The sequence below is a fragment of the Somniosus microcephalus genome, chromosome 17, assembly GCF_052327205.1.
Source record: "Somniosus microcephalus isolate GS21.2 chromosome 17, FLI_Smic_1.0, whole genome shotgun sequence".
NCBI classification, from domain to species: Eukaryota; Metazoa; Chordata; class Chondrichthyes; order Squaliformes; family Somniosidae; genus Somniosus; species Somniosus microcephalus.
The window spans coordinates 37,602,439-37,623,368 of record NC_141003.1 but is presented as its reverse complement, the minus strand read 5'-3'; the positions used below and the strand labels follow the sequence as shown (position 1 = coordinate 37,623,368).

General features: G+C 41.8%; 1 protein-coding gene across 1 annotated transcript in view; it reads right to left on the bottom strand.

The window, feature by feature from the left end:
- Nucleotides 1-20,593, bottom strand: part of lamb1a (laminin, beta 1a) — a 102,423-nt gene extending 81,830 nt beyond the window's left edge. Inside the window, exons 1-6 of the mRNA XM_086010185.1 lie at nt 20,354-20,593; nt 18,586-18,761; nt 11,982-12,111; nt 8,305-8,378; nt 2,095-2,283; nt 1,782-1,845 (exon numbers count right to left, since the gene is read on the bottom strand). Coding sequence (XP_085866311.1) covers nt 1,782-1,845; nt 2,095-2,283; nt 8,305-8,378; nt 11,982-12,111; nt 18,586-18,761; nt 20,354-20,384 — 664 coding nt within the window. The 5' untranslated portion in view covers nt 20,385-20,593. The remainder of the gene's footprint in view (nt 1-1,781; nt 1,846-2,094; nt 2,284-8,304; nt 8,379-11,981; nt 12,112-18,585; nt 18,762-20,353) is intronic.
- Between the last annotated feature and the right edge of the window lie 337 nt (nt 20,594-20,930).

The window sequence follows — 20,930 nt, the reverse complement described above, 5'->3', positions numbered from 1 at the left end:
TGCTCAGATCAGCTAAACTGAATACAGAGTTAGAAATTTTAGGAAATTTAATGGCCCAGAAATTCAGGTCTCAACGTGTGAGTACGCACGGGGTACTCACGCGTAGGCCCAACGAAAGTGCAGATTTCGTGCATGCACTGCGCATGCGTGGGAAACTGGCACTTCCGTTCCCCTGAAAGAAGGGGTTAAGAGGTGGAATGCGTGCGCGGGAGAGGCAGCGCGTGCGCATTGAACTTACGTTTTTTTTTTCCAGGTTTCTCCGGGAAGGTAAGTCTCCAGAAGTTAGACATGTAAAAAGCAGTCGTAAGGCCTGCTTTTAACAAGGTAAGTGGTGAATTAATTAAAATTAAAACATTTTTTCCACAGGTTTATTATTTTTAAATACTTAAAAAGGTTTATTTTTAGCCCAGTTAGAAAATGTCATTAATTTTTTCAAAAATTTAAATTGTTTAAAATAGTTATTTCATGTAATTTATAGTTATTTTTAAAATGTGATTTTAAAAAAATTTATTTGAAGTTTTAGTGATGTTTTGGGGCTGAGAGTATTTATAGGTTTGACAGCACTTCCGGTCAAACTTATGAATGAAGCATTCCCTGCTACCATTGGCTCTCCATGGCCCACGTGATCCCAGGGGATGCATCGAACTAACTGCACCCCTGGGATACACAAGCACTGCGTGCCAGCAGTTGGAAGCGGCCCAGGATCGCAATTCCACACGGGCCCACAGCTCAACGTCGGGCGCGCAAGGTAAGTGCAGGTCGGAGGCTTGCACCCGCGGGAAGCCTCCGACCCGAATTTCTGGGCCATTATAAAAGACAGTAGCATCAGGCTGCTAAATATCTCTCCCAACGCCATCCGAGTTATCTCTTACAGTATTTACAAGTAGAATGCAAGATTGACACACAAAATCAGACGAATCCTACACCCATTTGAATAAATAATCGAAATTTCAGAATCTATTTCAGCTGTAAAAGCTAGACCAATTGAGACATGAACAGTATTGTAGGCTCCATCCCGAATGCCACAAGCCAAAAAATAAAACTGGAGCACTCCTGAATGCAGATAAAGAACGGGGGGGGAAACTGCTGCACAAGATAAAAATTCAGCTTCAGTACGGCAGGCGTAGCTCCTATTTGCCAGTTTCTGAAACATACCAGGCTGGATTTACATGTAAATCTGGGTGGACCTGTTGCCCATGTTGTTAGAGTCCAACATTCAAATTTCAATTTTTGCCAAATTCAGAGAGGGGAAAAATGCTTTGTTGGCAAAAAAAATACAATTAATTTCTTTCTCTCGTTCTCCCTCCGCCCTTTTCCAACAGAATATCATTATTGTTTCATTGGGAATGTAACAGCAACAGACAAAACTGAACAAAGGCTGGAAGTTGAGAGCTTTAAAAAAAAAAAATCTACATTTTTCAGTCTTCTGCCAAAAACAACATCCTGAAAGAGGAACATCCTACACTTCTTTACAGCAACCAGGTTATATTCAAGTCAACAGGAAGCATGTAAGTCAGACAGGAAACTATGTTTAATACAAATTAATTTACCCAGTTACTGTGTCAATATAGAAACAATGATCAGAAAAACAATTATGACAGAAAATATTTAGTGGTCCATGTTAGTATTAGCAGTAAGAAGATTAAATCATTGCGCTGCTGTGCAAAATAATTGACAGCAATCATCGGAGAAAAAGTGAGAAGTTTACAGAAATGTTCAGTTTACATTTTTTTAAATTATTAAACTGCAGTAGAATAAACATGCCCAGAAGTGACAATTACTTTGTATTCTTCGGCTATAAGGATCTTCAATTCTAAAGGCTGGATCCAACACTCGATAGATAACCTAAAGACAGACAAGATAAGTTTTACAAGATAACAAATGACAATGTGTGTATCTCAGACAAGCTTGCTTAAATTCATGAGCCAGGATAACATTTATATGTAGTTCTTGGAAAGTGTCTTGGATTGAAATATTTTGAATGAACATCTTACTTTAAATTGCATTTTACTAATACTTAGATTTGCACTATTTTGAGCCAAGCGGAAAGCCCAGACCAACAGCTCGGTCTATTCTCCAGCATTTGTTACAAACCTCTCCTTCTGTAGAAGGTTCAATATCGGAGTACCGAGAGTCACAGATAATGTCATCCACTTTCTTCAATGATCCTGTTGAAACGCCTCGAAAGGATGACGCACAGTCATAAGCGTAATATCTATAGACCTGCCAGGTCTCTCCAAAATCTGAAGATCGCTCTATCATCATAGCAGCCGGACGAAAAGTCTGAGGGGAAAAGACACATTTTTTGTCTTTTTCAAAAAAGGTACTAATTAATTCAGCCAAATGTTTTTCAATAATACTCCTGAAATATTTGGGGGATATTAAGGGAATAAAGGATTATGGGGATTGTGCGGGAAGGTGGAATTGAGGTAGAAGATCAGCTATGATCTTATTGAATGGCGGAGCCAGTTCGAAGGGCCGAATGGCCTACTCCTACTCCTGTTTCTTATGTCCTTAATTTGCGTGTGGGCAATGAAACATAGGAACGGGAGAAGGCCATTCAGCCCCTCGAGCCTGTTCAGCCATTCAATTAGATCATGGCTGATCTGTACCTCAACTCCATTCAGCCACCTTTGATCCATATCCCTCGATAGCCTTACCCAACAAAACTCTGTCGATCTCAGTTTTGAACATTTTAATTAACCCAGCATCCACACCCTTTTGAGAGTGTGAATTCCAGATTTCTACTATTCGTTGCGTGAAAAAAGTACTTCCTTATTTTACTGCGGAATGGTCTAGCTTTAATTTAAAATTCTGCCCCCTTGCTCTGGAATCCCCCACTAGAGGAAATAGGTTTTCCTGCATCTACCCTATCAAATCCTTTTATCATTTTAAACACATCAATTAGATCACCCCTCAATAACCGGAGGGAATACGACTCAGGTTTGTGCAACATTTTCTCATAACTTAACCCTTTCAGCCCAAGGAAATAAGACAGCAAGGCAATGTGAAGAACTTGGAACAGCCTTAAAATGGAAAAAGGTCATTGACTAAAATGTCAGTGTTATTTAAGGAATGTTATGACCATTCCAACTTTTCTTTCTTTGCTGGAAAAAAAAATCTTTTGCAATACCAGGCTTCCATTTTGCTCAACTCAATACTATCGAATCACTTAACTTAATGTATGGGTATATTTTAAACTCAGTTTTAAAAAAAGTGCTTGGTATTGTTTAGATTTTGTTTTGTTTTAAGATTGTAAAGCATACAAAGTTGCCTTAATGAATAGACTTATTTCTACCCTTTCCAGCATCTCTATTTAGAGAATCACAAGGTAGAGCTAATTTCATATATGTTTTCACATGCAATTTACAAAAATGTAGCATTCAGGAAAATGTTTATTCAGTGTCTTTTCATAAACTACTTTTTCCAGATAAATGTATGTTACCAAGGAGACTTATGGTATACCTTGTACTACTTACAATTACTTCAACGCAAGACATTTCTGGGAAAGAAGGTTGGGAAAGAGACAACTAGGAAAGGCATACTAATTTCACTAAATTGTAAGCTTCTCTATAGTTCAGCAGTATAGATGGGGAATAGCTACACGGTACAGACCAGGAAGGTCCCAGGTTCAATCCCTGTCTGTGGCGTTAGCTCTTCAATTGGTAGGAATGCTACAATTTGCCTCAATATCCGTGGGCTAGGAAAGATTGGGTAAATTTGGCCAACTAGGGAGCTCACTTATTGCTGTTACCTAGTGCCACTGGCTAGGAATTTTTTTTTATTTTTTATTTTTTTTAATTCGTTCATGGGATGTGGGCGTCGCTGGCAAGGCCAGCATTTATTGATCATCCCTAATTGCCCTCGAGAAATGTAAGAAGTCACACAACACCAGGTTATAGTCCAACAGCTTTATTTGAAATCACAAGCTTTCGGAGCGCTGCTCCTTCGTCAGGTGAAGTGGAGAGATGCATATATACACAGCTTATATAGTCAGAGAATAATGTCAGATGTTTACAGGTAATCTTTCTAACTGCCATTTATCACACCTCGGCATAGAGATAATCACAGCAATCAAAAGGTGTGAATGGTGTCCAAACAGGTTAGTCAGGAAAACATTGCATCAAAGAACAATGAGGTGGGTTCACAAGGGGTCAACTGTTGCAGATGTGGAGGTCTGTATGAAAAACAAAAAATATTTTTTTTGCTGGAAATCACAGCAGGTCCGGCCGCATGTGTAGAGAGAACAAGCCAATGACGACTCTAGTCTGGATGACCCTACGTCAGGTGGGGTTACATGTAGCGTGACATGAACCCAAGATCCCGGTTGAGGCCGTCCTCATGAGTGCGGAACTTAGCTATCAGTTTCTGCTCAACGATTTTGCGTTGTCGTGTGTCTCGAAGGCCACCTTGGAGAATGCTTACCCGAAGATCGGAGGCTGAATGTCCTTGACTGCTGAAGTGTTCCCCGACTGGGAGGGAACACTCCTGCCTGGCGATTGTTACGCGGTGTCCGTTCATCCGTTGTCGCAGTGTCTACATGGTCTCGCCGATGTACCATGCTCTGGGGCATCCTTTCCTGCAACATATTAGGTAGACAACGTTGGACACCGCGCAACAATCGCCAAGCAGGAGTGTTCCCTCCCAGTCGGGGAACACTTCAGCAGTCAAGGGCATTCAGCCTCCGATCTTCGGGTAAGCATTCTCCGAGGCGGCCTTCGAGACACACGACAACGCAAAATCGTCAAGCAGAAACTGATAGCCAAGTTCCGCACTCATGAGGACGGCCTCAACCGGGATCTTGGGTTCATGTCACGCTACACGTAACCCCACCTGACGTAGGGTCATCCAGACTAGAGTAGTCGTTGGCTTATTCTCTCTGCACAGATGTGGCCGGACCTGTGATTTCCAGCAAAAAAAAAGTTTTTTTGTCTTGTTTTTTGTTTTTCATACAGACCCCAGCATCTGCAACAGTTGCCCCCTTGTGAACCCACCTCATTGTTCTTTGATGCAATGTTTTCCTGACTGACCTGTTTGGACACCATTCACACCTTTTGATTGCTGTGATTATCTCTATGCCGAGGTGTGATAAATGGCAGTTAGAAAGAGTACCTGTAATCATCTGGCATTATTCTCTGACTATATAAGCTGTGTCTTTATGCATCGCTCCACTTCACCTGACGAAGGAGCAGCGCTCCGAAAGCTTGTGATTTCAAATAAAGCTGTTGGACTATAACCTGGTGTGGTGTGACTTCTTACATTTGTCCACCCCAGTCCAACACCGGCATCTCCACACCATGCCCTCGAGAAGGTGGTGGTGAGCTGCCTTCTTGAACTGCTGCAGTCCATGTGGTGAAGGTACTCCCACAGTACTGTTCAGGAGGGAGTTCCACGATTTTGACCCAGCGACGATGAAGGAATGGCGATATATTTCCAAGTCAGGATGGCATGTGACTTGGAGGGGAATTTGGTGGTGGTGTTCCCATGCACCTGCAGCCCTTGTCCTTCTAGGTGGAAGAGGTTGCAGGTTTGGGAGGTGCTGTTGAAGAATCCTTGGCGAGTTGCTGCAGTGCATCTTGTAGATGATACACACTGCAGCCACGGTGCGCCAGTGGTGGAGGGAGTAAATGTTTACGGTGGTGGACTTGGACTGCAATTACCCCTCTCTACAAACAGCCTTCAGACACCCAATGACTAGGTTGACAAATGACAGTGGTCACTTGACTGAAGTACTGGAGAGTGACCTGCGCCAGAGGTACTGGAAAGCTACTTGGGAGCAGAAAGCAATAAAAGAACACCGTCGTTGATTTATAATTTAAAGAATGTCTTAAACACGGGAAATGCCTCAATCCAAAAACTGTCCTACACATGGGGCAAAGTTTTGATTAGCATATACCTAACATTAGAATACTTTTGCTTTTAGAGCACACTAGCTTAATCTAGTGTGAAAAATAAATGGTTGCTTCACTGATATTAATTATACAAATAATATGCTACAATTTGAAAACAAATATGGCTTCAAGGAAGAACTATTAAATTGTTAAAGCTGCGCATCCTCAAAGAGAGATTAAATAGCAGTAAATGCACTTTTTTTCTTGCTAAATGAATACTGTGTTTCTAATCTAGTATGTTAACACTGGTTACAAATATACTTACATTTCTTTAGAAAGACCCCATCGTCCCCTAAATAATTGATGTATCTAGAATTCTCAGTACTATTCTCAAGTCCTTATTAGTGAACAAGTCTTCACTGCATTCTGCCTGTCTTCTGTACATTTTCTAAAAGGTGCAGAGATCACAGAAGCAAAAGGCCAAAAGAAAAAAAGTAATTGAGAAGCACAGACATAGTGAAGGCAATTTTCAACTCTTGCCCCAGTAACTTATTGTTCTCTCGATGCCATGCAGCTTCATCATCAAGAAGGGCTGATTAAAGGCCTGTTTCAAACTACTGTCAGCTGTTCAAACGTGTATACAATCCACCCACAATGGCTGACTGTTTTGGTAGGTATAGTACAGTGGTTATGTTGCTGGACTAGTAATTCAGAGAATGCAAGTTCAAGTCCCACAATTGCAGTTTGAGAATTTGAATTTAGTTTGAAAAAATCTGGAAATAAGAAAAGCTGGAACCAGTAAAAGTGACCACAAAGCAGTCAGTTTGTCTAAAAACACAACTGGTTCAACAATGTCCTTTAAGAAAGGAAACCGATTGGTCCGGAATTTGTGGTCCGGAATTTGCGGTGGGTAATAACAGCGAACGAACAGCGCGCACTGTTATTACCCCTTTGAAACTGACCTCAACTATAGGATGTAGTGCATGCGCATCCTAACACGGAACTCCTAAAGTTGCAGTCAGTCATTCACTGCTCCGACACTGGCTGTGCTGTGGCACCTCCACCACCCCTCCCCCCACCCCACCCCACCATAGCCAGCAATCAGTGAAACTGATGAAAACTTGGGCTTTTCCGCGGTAATATCACTGTTAAATACCCCATTAAAAAAGTTAGACCTTGCTGGATTAGGTGTAACTGGGGTTTTAACAGTGTATTGACTGCTAAACAAACGTTATGGCCCTGAAAAACTCATTTTAATTTTGTGGAGTGTCAAAATTCTCCATTTTAATAAAAATTACAATTTTTAAAGGAACTTAAAAAATATATATTTTTTAAGTTTGTTGATATTTATTTCGGGTTTACCTTTTCCCCATGCAAGAACCCCAATATTTGTTTTGCTCTCTGTAGCACTTTTTCTTAAAGTCAGAACGAAAGCAATTCCTCACTTCCTGGTTCTTGGTCTGAGAATTCTGCGTTGTGATTGGCTGCTTAGACAGTTTGTTGACATCACAGTAGATCGCGCTACGGGATTCCCACTATACTACATTGATCTCAATTGAACGCCAGAAAAGCCAAACTTCTCGCCACAGAGATCACAAGAGCTTTCTCCGTGGCCAGTGGTGAACACCTTTGCTTCACCGCTGACCGCAAATTACGGACCGTTGTCTTTACATAGTCTGGCTTTGTGACTCCAGTCCTCACATCAATGTAGTTAACTCTTAACTGCCCTTTGAAATGGGCTTGCGAGCCACCCAGTTGTAAAAGGGTAACGAAGGATGGGCAATAAATGCCAGCCTTGCCACATCCAGAGAATGAATTTTTAAAAAGAGTCAGTGGCACCCAAGCACTAACCAAGGTCGACTCAGCTGCATTGGTGTTGATTTAGATTCCCCACATTATGTGGACTAACTCCTCTAAATTATGGCCTCATAGCATCACACTCCACTCACTCCTTAATTATAATATGACAAATTAAAATCAGAGAACTGCTATAACCATTCCTAATTCTTTTCAGGTGGCTATTTATAAAGCAGTCTTCATGGGGAGACTCGCTCCAAATACAGGAGAGTCTATGCCAGGTGGGTAGAATAAGCGCATAAGATGTACGTGCAAGTTTAAAAGAATGACTCTCAATATTCCTGAAATGCAGCTGCTTTATTAACAGCAGCTAAAAAAGTGTCTATGTCACATCACCCCAATGGTGACTAAAAGCCTGGTAAAACCTTAGCAAAATTCACAAGCTCTTTGCAGGAGCTTCAATATTTTCACTGCCCAAAAGGAGCAATAATTTACACAATTATAATGTAAGTGAGCAATCATTACAGGTTTGGAAGCTCACATTTATAAGGCCAGTTAAAATCGGAGACTCACTCATTCCAACAAAAATTGCACTTGTGAAAGGTCATTCCAGATATTCCTTCACTTATATAAAGATTATGAGCATTTCAGGAACAGAAGCACTGAAACTGTTTACCTTGAAAGTCATGATGAGATGGGTAAAATGGAATTCAGCCTCCAGATCCAGTTGAATGGAAACATTTTCCATTCCTACAGAAAGGAAAAGCAAATTTTAAATTTAAAAAAAGGATAAAGTTCATTACATTTCATTACTTGAAACTTGTGTAAGTGGCAAAACAGGATAGAAATTACATAGAAATCACATCACAGAAGCAGGCCATTCAGCCCAATTGGTCTACGCTGGCATTTGTGCACCACACAAGCCTCCTCCCACCCTACAAATAAAAATACAGGAAGTAAATAACTTCAGGTCCGAACACTAAAATTAAAGCACAATAAAATAACAATTAGTAATAATGAGAAGCAGAGTAAAGTGGCAGAATCTAAAACAAACACCACTGGTGCACTAGTAATTTGCCATTATCTTTTTCACAAGCACTGATTTTAGGGTTTGATGTAAACAGAAATTCCTTGGAAGGTGCCAAGAATGTCTCCAACAAACCCTGAACTTTTAGTTCTGTAACATCTACGTTCCACTGGTGGGAATACATCATGTTCACAACTCGATACATTGAGCTTCTACTCTCTGCCAGGCCATCTGGTGGAGATGGTGGGTGAAGATCAGCGGTTTCTTCATGGGATCAATGGGCGGGCGAGGAAAGTGATTTTGAAAAGACCACGGTATTAAGAGGATCGGTAAACCAAGCACAAATACAGTAGTACTAGATTATTTACAACCATTTCTATTAAAGGTTTTGAGGCACAAGAGAGTGTACAAAATGTTATGGCCAGGCTTAGCATATACAGCAGGAAAAAAAGTAGTGCAGGAAAATCATGCCGTTTGTTCACTAGCTTTTTAAAAAAAATGTAACCAAAGAAAGAGTGTGTGCGCAGTAAGCATTATCTTGGCTGATACAACAAAGACAGATGCTGCACAAGTGGTACAAGAGCAGAGGAAGCCCTAAAGGATCTAACTTCAAAATGAAGGCAACAGGCTAGAAGGACTCAAAGTATTTATTCCAGAATGTTAAGAAAAACCAGGGGGGGACTTTATGATCTTTCAGAATGGATGAATTTAGATGGGCTGAATGGCTTTGCTCATTCATAACTATCTTCTGATCTTGTTGATAGCACAGCAGGTTTTCCTACAAACCAGCTGATCTGTGGAACTTGTTATTCTGCATGTGAGCAGACAAGCCATGACACCTTATCCAGCATGCATCTTTGAAGTCATGACGTCACTGCAGAGAAAACATGTGTGGTGGCTCACAACAATTACGCTACGATCGCAATCCCAAAACAGGTTGCTTCCACCACTGAAACAACATATTTACTGGCCCCAAGACCAAGGAACAAATCATCCAGACTGTTGGCCTTGTGCAAAATCCATGGTACAGGAGCCACCGGCTGAAGACCAATATAAAAGCTACTTAAGTGGGAATTCCATAGACCAAAGAGTTATTCCAAGTGAATCTCATGAGAAATCTGGCTACAGTAGTTCAGAACTACATTTCCAAACAATGTACTATCCAAGTCATTTTTTAACCATTGGATCAAATCAATTTTCAATAGCTATTCAAGTTAATTTTCACTGTCATCTGAACGAATTCTCAGTTCCATAGTAGGCTGGATGATCTAAAGCATTTAGGCTAGAAAAACTTATATTTTTGAGAATGTTTTAGTTGAGGAAAGTTAGTGTGGAGAATTAAGCCCTTTTTGGTACCAACATATATGCCTGCCCTTTGATGCTGGTTAAAGCTCCCTTCATTCTAGTGAAAAGTTCACCACACTGAACTAATACAACATGCACACTGAACTAATACAACATGTTCTACATCAGTCAACTTTATGAATAGGAATTTGTGTCTCAATTTTAATTTCTTTCACCTCTCCTCAGATTGTAACCTATGCGGAGATACTGTTCCATGAGCATAACAGCTCTCTAGCACCTCAATCAAGTGGTAATTTGTCATCTGTGAGCATAGAAACATAGAAGATAGGAGGAGTAGGCCATTTAGCCCCTCGAGCCTGCTCCGCCATTCAATGAGATCATGGCTGATCATCCAAATTCAGTACCCGGTCCCTGCTTTCTCCCCATATCCCTTGAGCCTTAAGAAATATATCTAACTCCTTCTTGAATATATTTAATGAATTGGCCTCTACTGCCTTCTGTGGTAGAGAATTACACAGGTTCACCACTCTCTGGGTGAAGAAATTCCTCCTCATTTCTGTCCTGAATGGCCTACCCCTTACCCTTAGACTGTGACCCCCTGGTTCTGGACTCCCCGACCATCGGGAACATCCTTCCTGCACCTAATCTGTCCAGTCCTGTCAGAATTTTATAAGTTTCAATGAGATTCCCCTCTCATTCTTCTAAACTCCAGCGAGTACAAGCCCAATCGACCCAATCTCTCCTCATACATCATTCCTGCCATCCCAGGTATCAGTCTGGTGAATCTTCGCTGAACTCCTTCCTCAGATAAGGCGACCAAAACTGCACACAATACTCAAGATGTGGTCTCACCAAGGCCCTGTACAACTGCAGCAAGACATCCTTGTTCCTGTACTCAAACCCCCTCGCTGCGAAGGCCAACATACCATTTGCCTTCTTAACTGCCTGCTGCACCTGCATGCTTACCTTCAGCGACTGGTGCACAAGGACACCCAGGTCTCGTTGCACTTCCCCTTCTCCCAATCTATTGCCATTCAGATAATAATCTGCCTTCCTGTTTGCCACCAAAGTGGATAACCTCACATTTATCCACATTATATTGCATCTGCCATGCTTCTGCCCAATCACCCAACCTGTCCAAATCATCCTGGAGTTTCTCGGCATCCTCCTCACAGCACACACACCCACCCAGCTTTGTGTCGTCTGCAAATTTGGAGATATTACATCTAGTTCCCTTGTCTAGATCATTAATATATAATTGTGAATAGCTGGGGTCCAAGGACCGAGCCCTGCGGTACCCCACTAGTCACTGCCTGCCACTCGGAAAAAGACCCGTTGTTCCAACTCTTTGCTTTCTGTCTGCCAACCAGTTCTCTATCCAAGTCAATACCTTTCCCCCAATCCCGTGTGCCTTAACTTTACATGCTAATCTCTTATGGGGGACCTTATTGAAAGCCCTCAAAGTCCAAATACACCACATCCACTGGTTCGCCCCTATCTATTTTACCAGTTACATCCTCAAAATTCCAGTCAAGCACGATTTACCTTTTGTAAATCCATGTTGACTTTGTCCGATCCGGTCACTGTTTTCCAAGGCCCCAATTGCTGGCTTAAGAAGGGACCTCAAAGCCAAGTAGATGTCCCCTCACCCATCTACAATTCCCAGCAGGGGGTCACTGGGCAGAAATGTGGACTGGAAACTCCAGCTGATTTTCTGCCCTCCTCCAATGCCCAGAAGCACTAAACCCAATTATAGCACCCAGCTGAGCTTAGTTAGCTCAGCACAGCAGAGTGATTAAACCAGAGAACATTCTGATCTCCATGGCTCAGTCGTGCACCAGGTACGATTTACTCACCCAAGTCATTACAGTGAAAGCTCTAGGTTAATGTTAGAAAGTTTCAAGACCATTTACAACTGAAAATTTGTTAGCATACATCAATTCAGATACTAAATCTACACATATAGGTCTTGTTTTATAATGAATACATTCCATTTATTTTCTCATATGAACCATACTCACCACTTTCAGACTGCCACCAGGTGTTTAGTCGGTTGTGGGCAAAAGTTGTGACTACATTCTCAATTGTATGACTGTTTTGATTTTCCTCAAAAAGAGTCCGTGAATCACATGAAAAGCATTTCTTTTCTTCCTGAAAGTTTAAATTGAAAATTAATTTAGTGTATGTTTTCTATTTTCTGAATGCTGAATCCAATGTAAAATTGAATGGAAGCCATACAGCAAAATCTGGCACAAACACATTATATATTTTCCTATTTTACAGTGAGTAGTACACACTGACCACCCAGTTGCATTTTCTCTTTCTAATAGCAATCGAAGCTCCCCCAATGTGCTCAGTGGAGGTAGATGCACCACATATGATACTGAGCCATACTGATCAGGAGGTTCTGAGTTTCAATCCGAGTCAGTGGTGAGATAGAAGATCGGTCAGGGTGACAGCAGGGACACAACAATTGGCCTATGTCTGCAACCTCGGAGTGGGGAAAAGACATAATCTAACTCCTGAATGCTAGTGAGTGATCACTGCTAGAAAGTGCACGTGCATGGACATGACGGCAGGTATGGAGTATAATATTTTCCATAGTCAATTAGCCATACCCAACACTACAACAACATCTTGCATTTATATAGCACCTTTAACGTAGTAAAACGTCCCAAGGCGCTTCACAGGAGCGTTATTAAACAAAATTTGACACAGCCATATAAGGAGATATTAGGACAGGTGACTAAAAGCTTGGTCAAAGAGGCAAGTTTGAACGAGTGTCTTAAAAGGAAGAGAGGCGTTGAGGTTTTGGGAGGGAATTCCAGAACTTAGGGCCTAGGCAGCTGAAGGCATGGCCACCATTGGTAGAGTGTTGAAAAGCAGGGATGTGCAAGAGGGCAGAATTGGAGGAGCACAGAGATCTCAGAGGGTTGTAGGAGGTTAGAGAGATGGGGAGGGGCAAAACCATGAGGGATTTGAAAACAAGGATGAACATTTTTTTGGGGAAAGAGAAGTTACTGGACCGTGAGCCAATGTAGGTCAGTAAGCACAGGGGTGATGGGTGGACAGAACTTGGTGCGAGTTAGCAAACGGGCAGCGGTTTTTGGATAAGCTCAAGTTTACGGAAAGTGCAAGGTGGAAGGCCAGCCAGAACAGCATTGGAATAATCAAGTCAAGTTTAGAGGTGACAATGGCATGGGTGAAGGTTTCAGCAGATGAGCTGAGGCAGACCAGTCCACATTTACAACAGCAGGGAATGCATAAAACTAAAATGCCTCTTAGACGATCAAGTACAAGTCATGTAATGTCAATAAGATGTCCTTTTGCCTCAGTGTCCTTTCTCCTACCACCTGCTGTGTGTTCATTTGCGTTGCTTCGCCTTGCTCACAAGGAACTAGGAAAGGGTACTGGGATAAGTTAGGGCTCTTCAGCCTCAACAACAGATCTATTGGAGAACCTTTCAGGAGGTGTACATATAATACTTAATGTGATAGACACTGCCAAATATGACTCTTTCCTATGCTTGTGTATTATGGTCACTTATGTTTCAAAGCATCTTCCATTATTATAGGAGGGACCTGTAACTGAAGTATGGACAAAGTAGATGGCTCCACATTACAACTTGCACGTCACAAGCATAAATTTGGTGTAAAAACCTCAGTATAACAAAGGGATTAACAAAGCAAACTCAGATGATCTCTGCATCATGATCTCATACCAGAATTGGAAACATGTTTGAAAATAAACTTCCGGTGACTCCTTCATGATAAAGTTATTTGTGGAGGAAGAGCCGCCATATATCATTGTTATAATAATGCCAGATGTAAGTGACATGATGATATACTTTGAGACTATTATTCTTGTGTCTCGTTTTAAACAAAAAGTTTGCCAAGCACTTTTTTAAAAAAAATGAAAGCACTTTGAAAGTCACAAATTACTGTTTTAGGTAATTGGTTCATGCCTTTAATAACTTTGGAATCATTGCAATTAAAAACCAAGAACATGCAAGCCAATTTAACCATCTGCAATCCATCACTGACTTCCCAGCAAATCACAGATACCATGAAATCTACATCAAGCCAGTGGGTAAAATTCAACTCCAGCTGGGGCCACAAAATGGGCGGTAGTGGATCAGCTGTCCATTATACACCCACCCGGTTTCCATTCCAAACATGTTCATGCTTTAATCAAAATTACCTGAAGCTGGCCAACTTAATTATTGGAGGAATAAAGTATAAAATTCAAAACTGCTTTTGTACATTAGGGAGTCTTGTTCTTTTGAAATGTTTGCGAAGTGCCTTGTTGCTTGCCCTGCAAGTTTAAAATCTGAAACAGATGTGCCTGGGATACAGTTAGTTCCCAAAGAGAATGCAAATAACTTTCAGCATACGTTAATTAGAAGCCTACAATTGAAGTTATAAAGCTCTATTTGCATTGATAGTTAGGGAACACCATGGCAAGGATTAGATACGGTGATGAGGTTACTGCTCTCAGTGAGAATCAAATGTAATCAATTCTTGTAAAGGTCAGACTGGCCTAATTCCTTCAGGGCATCATTATTTGCACAATTTCTTGAACAAATAAAGAAAGATAAAAACTGGCACCATTCAAATTTAACAATTAGATACTGCTTGCATAAAGACGATAAAACAGGATTGCCGATTGAGATTACAAGCAATAATCTCGCATGAAAGCAGCTGTCAGGCTTCAATTGATTAGGCCTATTGAACAGAAGACTTTACTACTCAGCTGCAACAAAAGCATTTAACTATTTGAGTAACTTGTTCATCCCATACCTCGGAAAGCTTTTTAAACTAAATATTAATAATACTGCTTTAAGTGTTTGACTTGTATTGAAGAGAATAAAGCTGTTGAAGCACAAAAGAAAAATACCCAACTGAATTATTTTAGCAATTGGTCCCACCAGAAGCTAAAACTGAAGATTGAACAGCAGCATTGTGCAAGTGACCCACTGGCTCTGATCAAGCTGCAGATGATCAGAATGAGCTTCACTCTGCGGCTGGGTGCACTACACTTGAGCCAGGATTGCTTGATGCAAACACTGGGTGACTGAAATGGGAAAATATTCCATTTTTTTCCACCTTGATGGGCATCAAGAAAATATGCAATACAGAATACAGTTAACTAGTCGGTCAGCTCTGCAATCAGACATGTACAGCAAAAGATGCAGCGCACTGGATGATCGAGTCTGTCCCTGCCCCACTCTTAACCAGTACATCTACGGACTCAAACATTATTCTCTATACCTTCTCTGGGTCACCTCATTTGAACAAAGATGTTGACTTTTGGTACTAGCTGACAATGGTACTATTACTGATTCAGTTACTGAAGTAATCTTTGGAGCCATTCGCTCAAGTGATCGCATCACTTCTCTATTTTCTAGCAAACCCAAAAAAAGTCTGCATAGTGATTGCAGGTATTTTTTTTTATTTTTACATGGCTTATTTTTTTACTGTTTCTGTCTAGGGAGAGCAGCCTCCGTGCACTGCTCTTCCCCCATTTACTGTTCAGTCAGCTGCTGGTCGCGCTGGGCTCAGCTATATAATAGACAGACCTGATTGTAATTTAGAGTGCTGGGACTCACTCCCCGTCGTTACAGGAACCAGTGGCCTTAATCTGATGGAAGATTTGCAGACCCACATTTTTGTGGAGCTCTGATGCAATCGGTTCTAGGCTGTTTATACTAAGCAGCACATTTAGCTGACAAGGAGAATGTGAAGTCCGCCATTGGCTGTACTTCTGTAATGCAAAGTCATTTGATAAAGAAAATAATTTTTTTTTTTTTTTTTTTTATAAATACCCCATGTATTGCAACTGGAGACTGAATATTTTCAGCTTGATTGAAGGATAAACCGCAGCAGCACATTCCCCAGTTACTGTATGAAGCTTTGCCCAGAGGAATGAAGTCTCAGAACCCTGCTGGATCCTGAGCAGAGCTTTCTTCTTCACATCCGATCCGTCATCAAGACCAAAATTATTTTCTTCCACCTCAAATATTGCTCACCTCACCTTCTACTTCTCCCCCCAATAGCTTACGGTTCAACTTCTCATATGCTTGCCTTCTTGGCTTCCCTGCCTCCTCAAACTACATTGCAGCCCATATCTTCTCTTGCACAAAGCTTTGCGCACCCTCCATATCCATCCTTCCCAAACAAATATACCTCGGCCTCATGACTAACCTTTCTGCTTTCAAAAGCCTCCCCAAAATCTCTCTCTTATACCATGCCTTCACATCCCTTCCCTAACCTGCCTCTCTCCCCCCCCCCCCCCCACCCACAACCTTTTTATCTCCTGGTTTGTATCTAGAACATCAGAAGATCTCCCCTGCTCTTTAAACAATTCCATGAAACCTTTTACATCCACTTGAGCAGACAGATGGGCCTTGGTTTAATGTTGCATCCAAAAGACAACACCTCCCACAGTGCAGCAGTCCCTCAATACTACACTGAAGTAATACTATAGAAGGAAATAGTCTTAATATGTGAAGGAATTACCATGAAATGTCTCTTAAAATGTATTTCCATTGTTGACGCAAGCATTAGAACGTAATAGATGCAGGTACAATGATTTTATACTGAATGGTTATGAACCTTTAATAGACTTAAGAAACACCTTAGTGCTGCTGGTGAAAGCAACTCCATCTCCAGCAGCAGCAATGCTGTGAGTCCAAGCGTTGCCTTCAAAGACTGAAGATCTACCTGGAGGCAAGTTCCTTCAGAGGAAGTGATGAAAATATCAATATAAACATCACCACCAAAGGCAAAGATTGTAATCTTTTCTGGCCACTGTCAGGCTTAGCCTCCTCAGTTATGCAGTTTTCTGGTCTCTAACCATGACAAATTTCCCCAATTACTGAGGAAGGTATGACATTCAGAAATAAATTTGTAGATCATGATGTTATAAACTGGCAGGAAACGTTTATAACAAAGATAAACTATCCCTCCTCTTCCTTCTTGACTTGTCTGCAGCCTTTGACACGGTTGACCACTCCATCCTTCAACGTCCTCCACCGTTGTCCAGCTGGGTAGGACTGCACTCGCCTGGTTCCATTCTTATCTAATCACAGCCAGAGAATCACCTGCAACGGCTTCTCTTCCCGCTCTGGTGTCCGCCAAGGATCTATCCTTGGCCCCCTCCTATTTCTCAGCTACATGCTGCCCCTTGGCGACATCATCCAAAAACACAGCATCAGTTTCCACATGTACGCTGACAACACCCAAGCTCTACCTGAATACCACTTCTCTTGATTGACAGACTGCTTGTCCGACATCCAGTTCTGGATGAGCAGAAATCTTCTCCAATTAAATATTGGGAAGACCGAAGCCATGGTTTTCGGTCCCTGCCACAAACTCTGTTCCCTAGCCACTGACACAATCCCGCTCCCTAACATCTGTCTGAGGTTGAACCACATTGTTAGCAACCTTGGTGTCAACTTGAACTTCCGACCACATATCCACAGCATAATTAAGAACACCTATTCCCACCTCCGTAACATCGCCCACTCCGCCCTTGCCTCAGCTCTTCCGCTGCTGAAACCCTCATCCATGCCTTTGTTACCTCTAGACTTGATTATTCCAACGCACTCCTGGCTGGCCTCCCACATTCTACCCTATGTAAACTTGAGGTCATCCAAAACTCAGCTGCCCATGTCCTAACTCGCACTAAGTCCTGTTCACCCATCACCCCTGTGCTCGCCGACCTACATTGGCTCCTGGTTAAGCAATGCCTTGATTTCAAAATTCTCATCTTGGTTTTCAAATCCCTCCATAACCTCGCCCCTCCCTATCTCTGTAATCTCCTTCAGCCCCACAACCCTCCGAGATATCTGCACTCCTCCAATTCTGCCCTCTTGAGCATCCCTGATTATAATCGCTCAACCATCGGTGGCCGTGCCTTCTGTTGTCTAGGCCCTAAGCTCTGGAATTCCCTGCCTAAACCTCTCCGCCTTGCTACCTCTCTTTCCTCCGTTAAGATGCTCCTTAAAACCTACCACTTCACCTGCCCTAATTTCTCTATGTGGCTCGGTGTCAAATTGTTTGTCTTAGTACAATGTCCCAAGGCGCAGATGTATTATGGTAAAGGTGATAGAGAGAGATAGAGAGACATACATACACACAAGTAGTTGTTGTTTTACATTTGCTTTGCACAAGATCCACACTTCCACAAACTGGACCTCAGTGTAAAAGCAGCTTAAAACAGCATTTGCACAAGTATGCACATGCACAGTTCTTTTTGGTGAGTGTAATTTGACCCACAGTACAATTAGGGCAGTTTCTACATCATTGGACCCCTCAGGGAATAATAGAGCTGCTTTTTAAAGTGATTGTGTGATAGCAATAGCCTAGTAGTTCCCATCAAGATATATTTGTCGCACCGTGTTACCTTGTACAGGTGTTCTTTACCACACCAGCACCTGTGGTACATCAGAGAAGCAGGCTGAAGGCCAAGCAATTAAACACGAATGAGGCCAGAGTGACTGGGTAGTTAATATAAAGACAAAAGTAGATCATAGCCCTGGCTCCAGTACTTTTCTGTTCTGTATACACTGCTGTGGTCTCCTTTTTCTCTCTTGAATCACACCCACTAATACATACATCCTACCTGAAGGTGGCTGACAATGCAGAAGGGTTCAGGTTTATATTTGCCACAGGTGGAGGTGGCAGATAATCTATTTGCTCGCCCAATCAACAGGTCTCCTGTGGCTGGGTAGCAGCTTCCCTCAGCGCAGCCATAGCTGAACTGTGGCCCTTGAGTGACAACAGAGTGCCAAGCTGCAACTGGAAGACAAAGAGCATATTTAGGGTATAACGCACAATAGCTAAAGATGTAGACCAATATCATAGAATCATACAGCACAAAAGGAGGACATTCAGCCCATCGTGCCTGTACGGCTCTTCGAAAGAAATATTCCATTAGTCCCACTCCCCCTCCTCTTTCCCCACAGCCCTGCAAATTTTCCCCTTCAAATTTTCCTATGCAAGACTTCTATTTGGGAACATTAGTCTAAAATAAGATAATATCTTGTACAAGATCTTAAGATATTGTGTTGTGTTCTAGGTTTGTTACACATTCTCATGCAAAGTTCATAATTTGTTGGAGAGAAGAACGGTAACTAAAAATGTAAAGATCTACAGACAGATCATAGGTTAAGAGAGTCAGATTGACTGAAGTCCACGGAATGAGAATAATAAATTATTTCACCCAGTTAAACTACTGATACCAGTTACAATGCTGGCTCCCTCCCACACTACTTTCTGTCCAGCTACCACCAAACTCCGCACGCACATGTATTCTTCCAGGGTTTCAAATTCTGGCAACATTTCCAATATTAAGGGAGTTGATGGGAGCAAGGGAACCTTTTTTGCTCCACACTGCGGTTATCCTGCACTTTGTGAAGCCAATGTTGTGCAAGACTACCTTTCATCGGTGATCTCGTACCTCTTGGCTGCAGTGGCGGTGCCAACCTGGCTCCTGGGCTGTGCTACAATTTTGAGTTGATGAGGTTAGAAAGGCACTTTAGACAGCTGCTAAAGTGCTGGTTTAAACATAAAGTATATAAATCTACAAGATCAGTTTAAAACAAAGTACACTGCAATGGTACCAAACACATATGCCATTACAAAGCTACATTAAAAGCTAGTTCTATTTCCCAAAAATTCGGGGGGCGGGGGAAGAGAGAGAGAGAAAAAGCAGTTATACATTTTACTTTAGATGTAAATCGTACTGAATTACCCCTGTAAATTATGATTTTTTTAAATTTACAGTATAAACAATGCTGGGACCAGCTAATTGATAATAGACAGAAGGGGGAAACCCTTTGAAGAACGGAATCCAGATTTTATTCACCGCTAGTCTTGCTGTATTTGCATTGCTGTGTTACTGACCAGGGTTTTTTATTTATATATAACTGGGACGATCGCATTGATCTCGAGCAAATTTGTCAAGCAAAGTCAAAAGTTTTACAAGGAGTACATACATGGTAAAACGTATTTTGAGGAACTTAGAACGAATCTCCAACAAAACACAATTAATTATCTTACGACAAAGATCGTTCGATAGTCTACAAAAAAATCAGCGTGAAGAACACTGGAAACTTTTCACTTAAAACTGTTGGGACGTTTCCTACAAAAAAAAACGGCTGGGAATTTGGCACATCATTTATTTTAAACATTTTTCGGAATTTGGTGGGGAATTCACTCTTCGTCCGAACAGATGGTTATAAAGTTTTTGCCATGCAGCCGTGATCAGTTTTCTTTCTTATCTGAGAGTTTTCCCCCCTTTTAAAAAAATACGTACTTTGACTTTGTTGTATGCAATCTTCAGCAGTCGGGACTGTTTTGTGAAAGAAATATTTTTTTTAAAAACTTACCGAAAAGAGTTAAAATCTTGAAGTGGAACATTGTGGTCTAACTGCTCTCTCCACAGCCAATAAACTTATGAGGCAAATTGTTCGGCTAATAAACGACACAAGATGAAGAGAGAGAGACAATTCATTAATTGAAGTGCCACAGTCAGACGGAGCACATTACGGCAGGACAGGGCGCGGCGCGCTTTAACTCGCTTCAGCTTCTCTCCGCGGGACACTCCGACTCCGCTTCACTCCCGGAGCAGCGGAGACCCAGCGCGCATGCGTCCCTCCCTCCACCCACTCACTCCTCACATCCAGGACCTACCCCTTGGTCAGTGATCCCCTCCCCGCAGAGAAATTTCTGGTGCTCCAAAATGTTTGAAGGGTGCAAAATGCAAGCTGACTAAAATATTTTTCTTGAAGCAAAAACACACAGACTCGAGAGGCTCTGTCATATCTAAACCTTAAGACATAAAAGAGAACTCGAGTGGCAGCTACAAAAAAGATTAAAGGGTAAGACGGAAGACTGGCCAGCAACATAAAGGGAAGTAGTAAAGAATCAGAAGGCAATTACATATGAGGGAGGCCATTCAGCCCA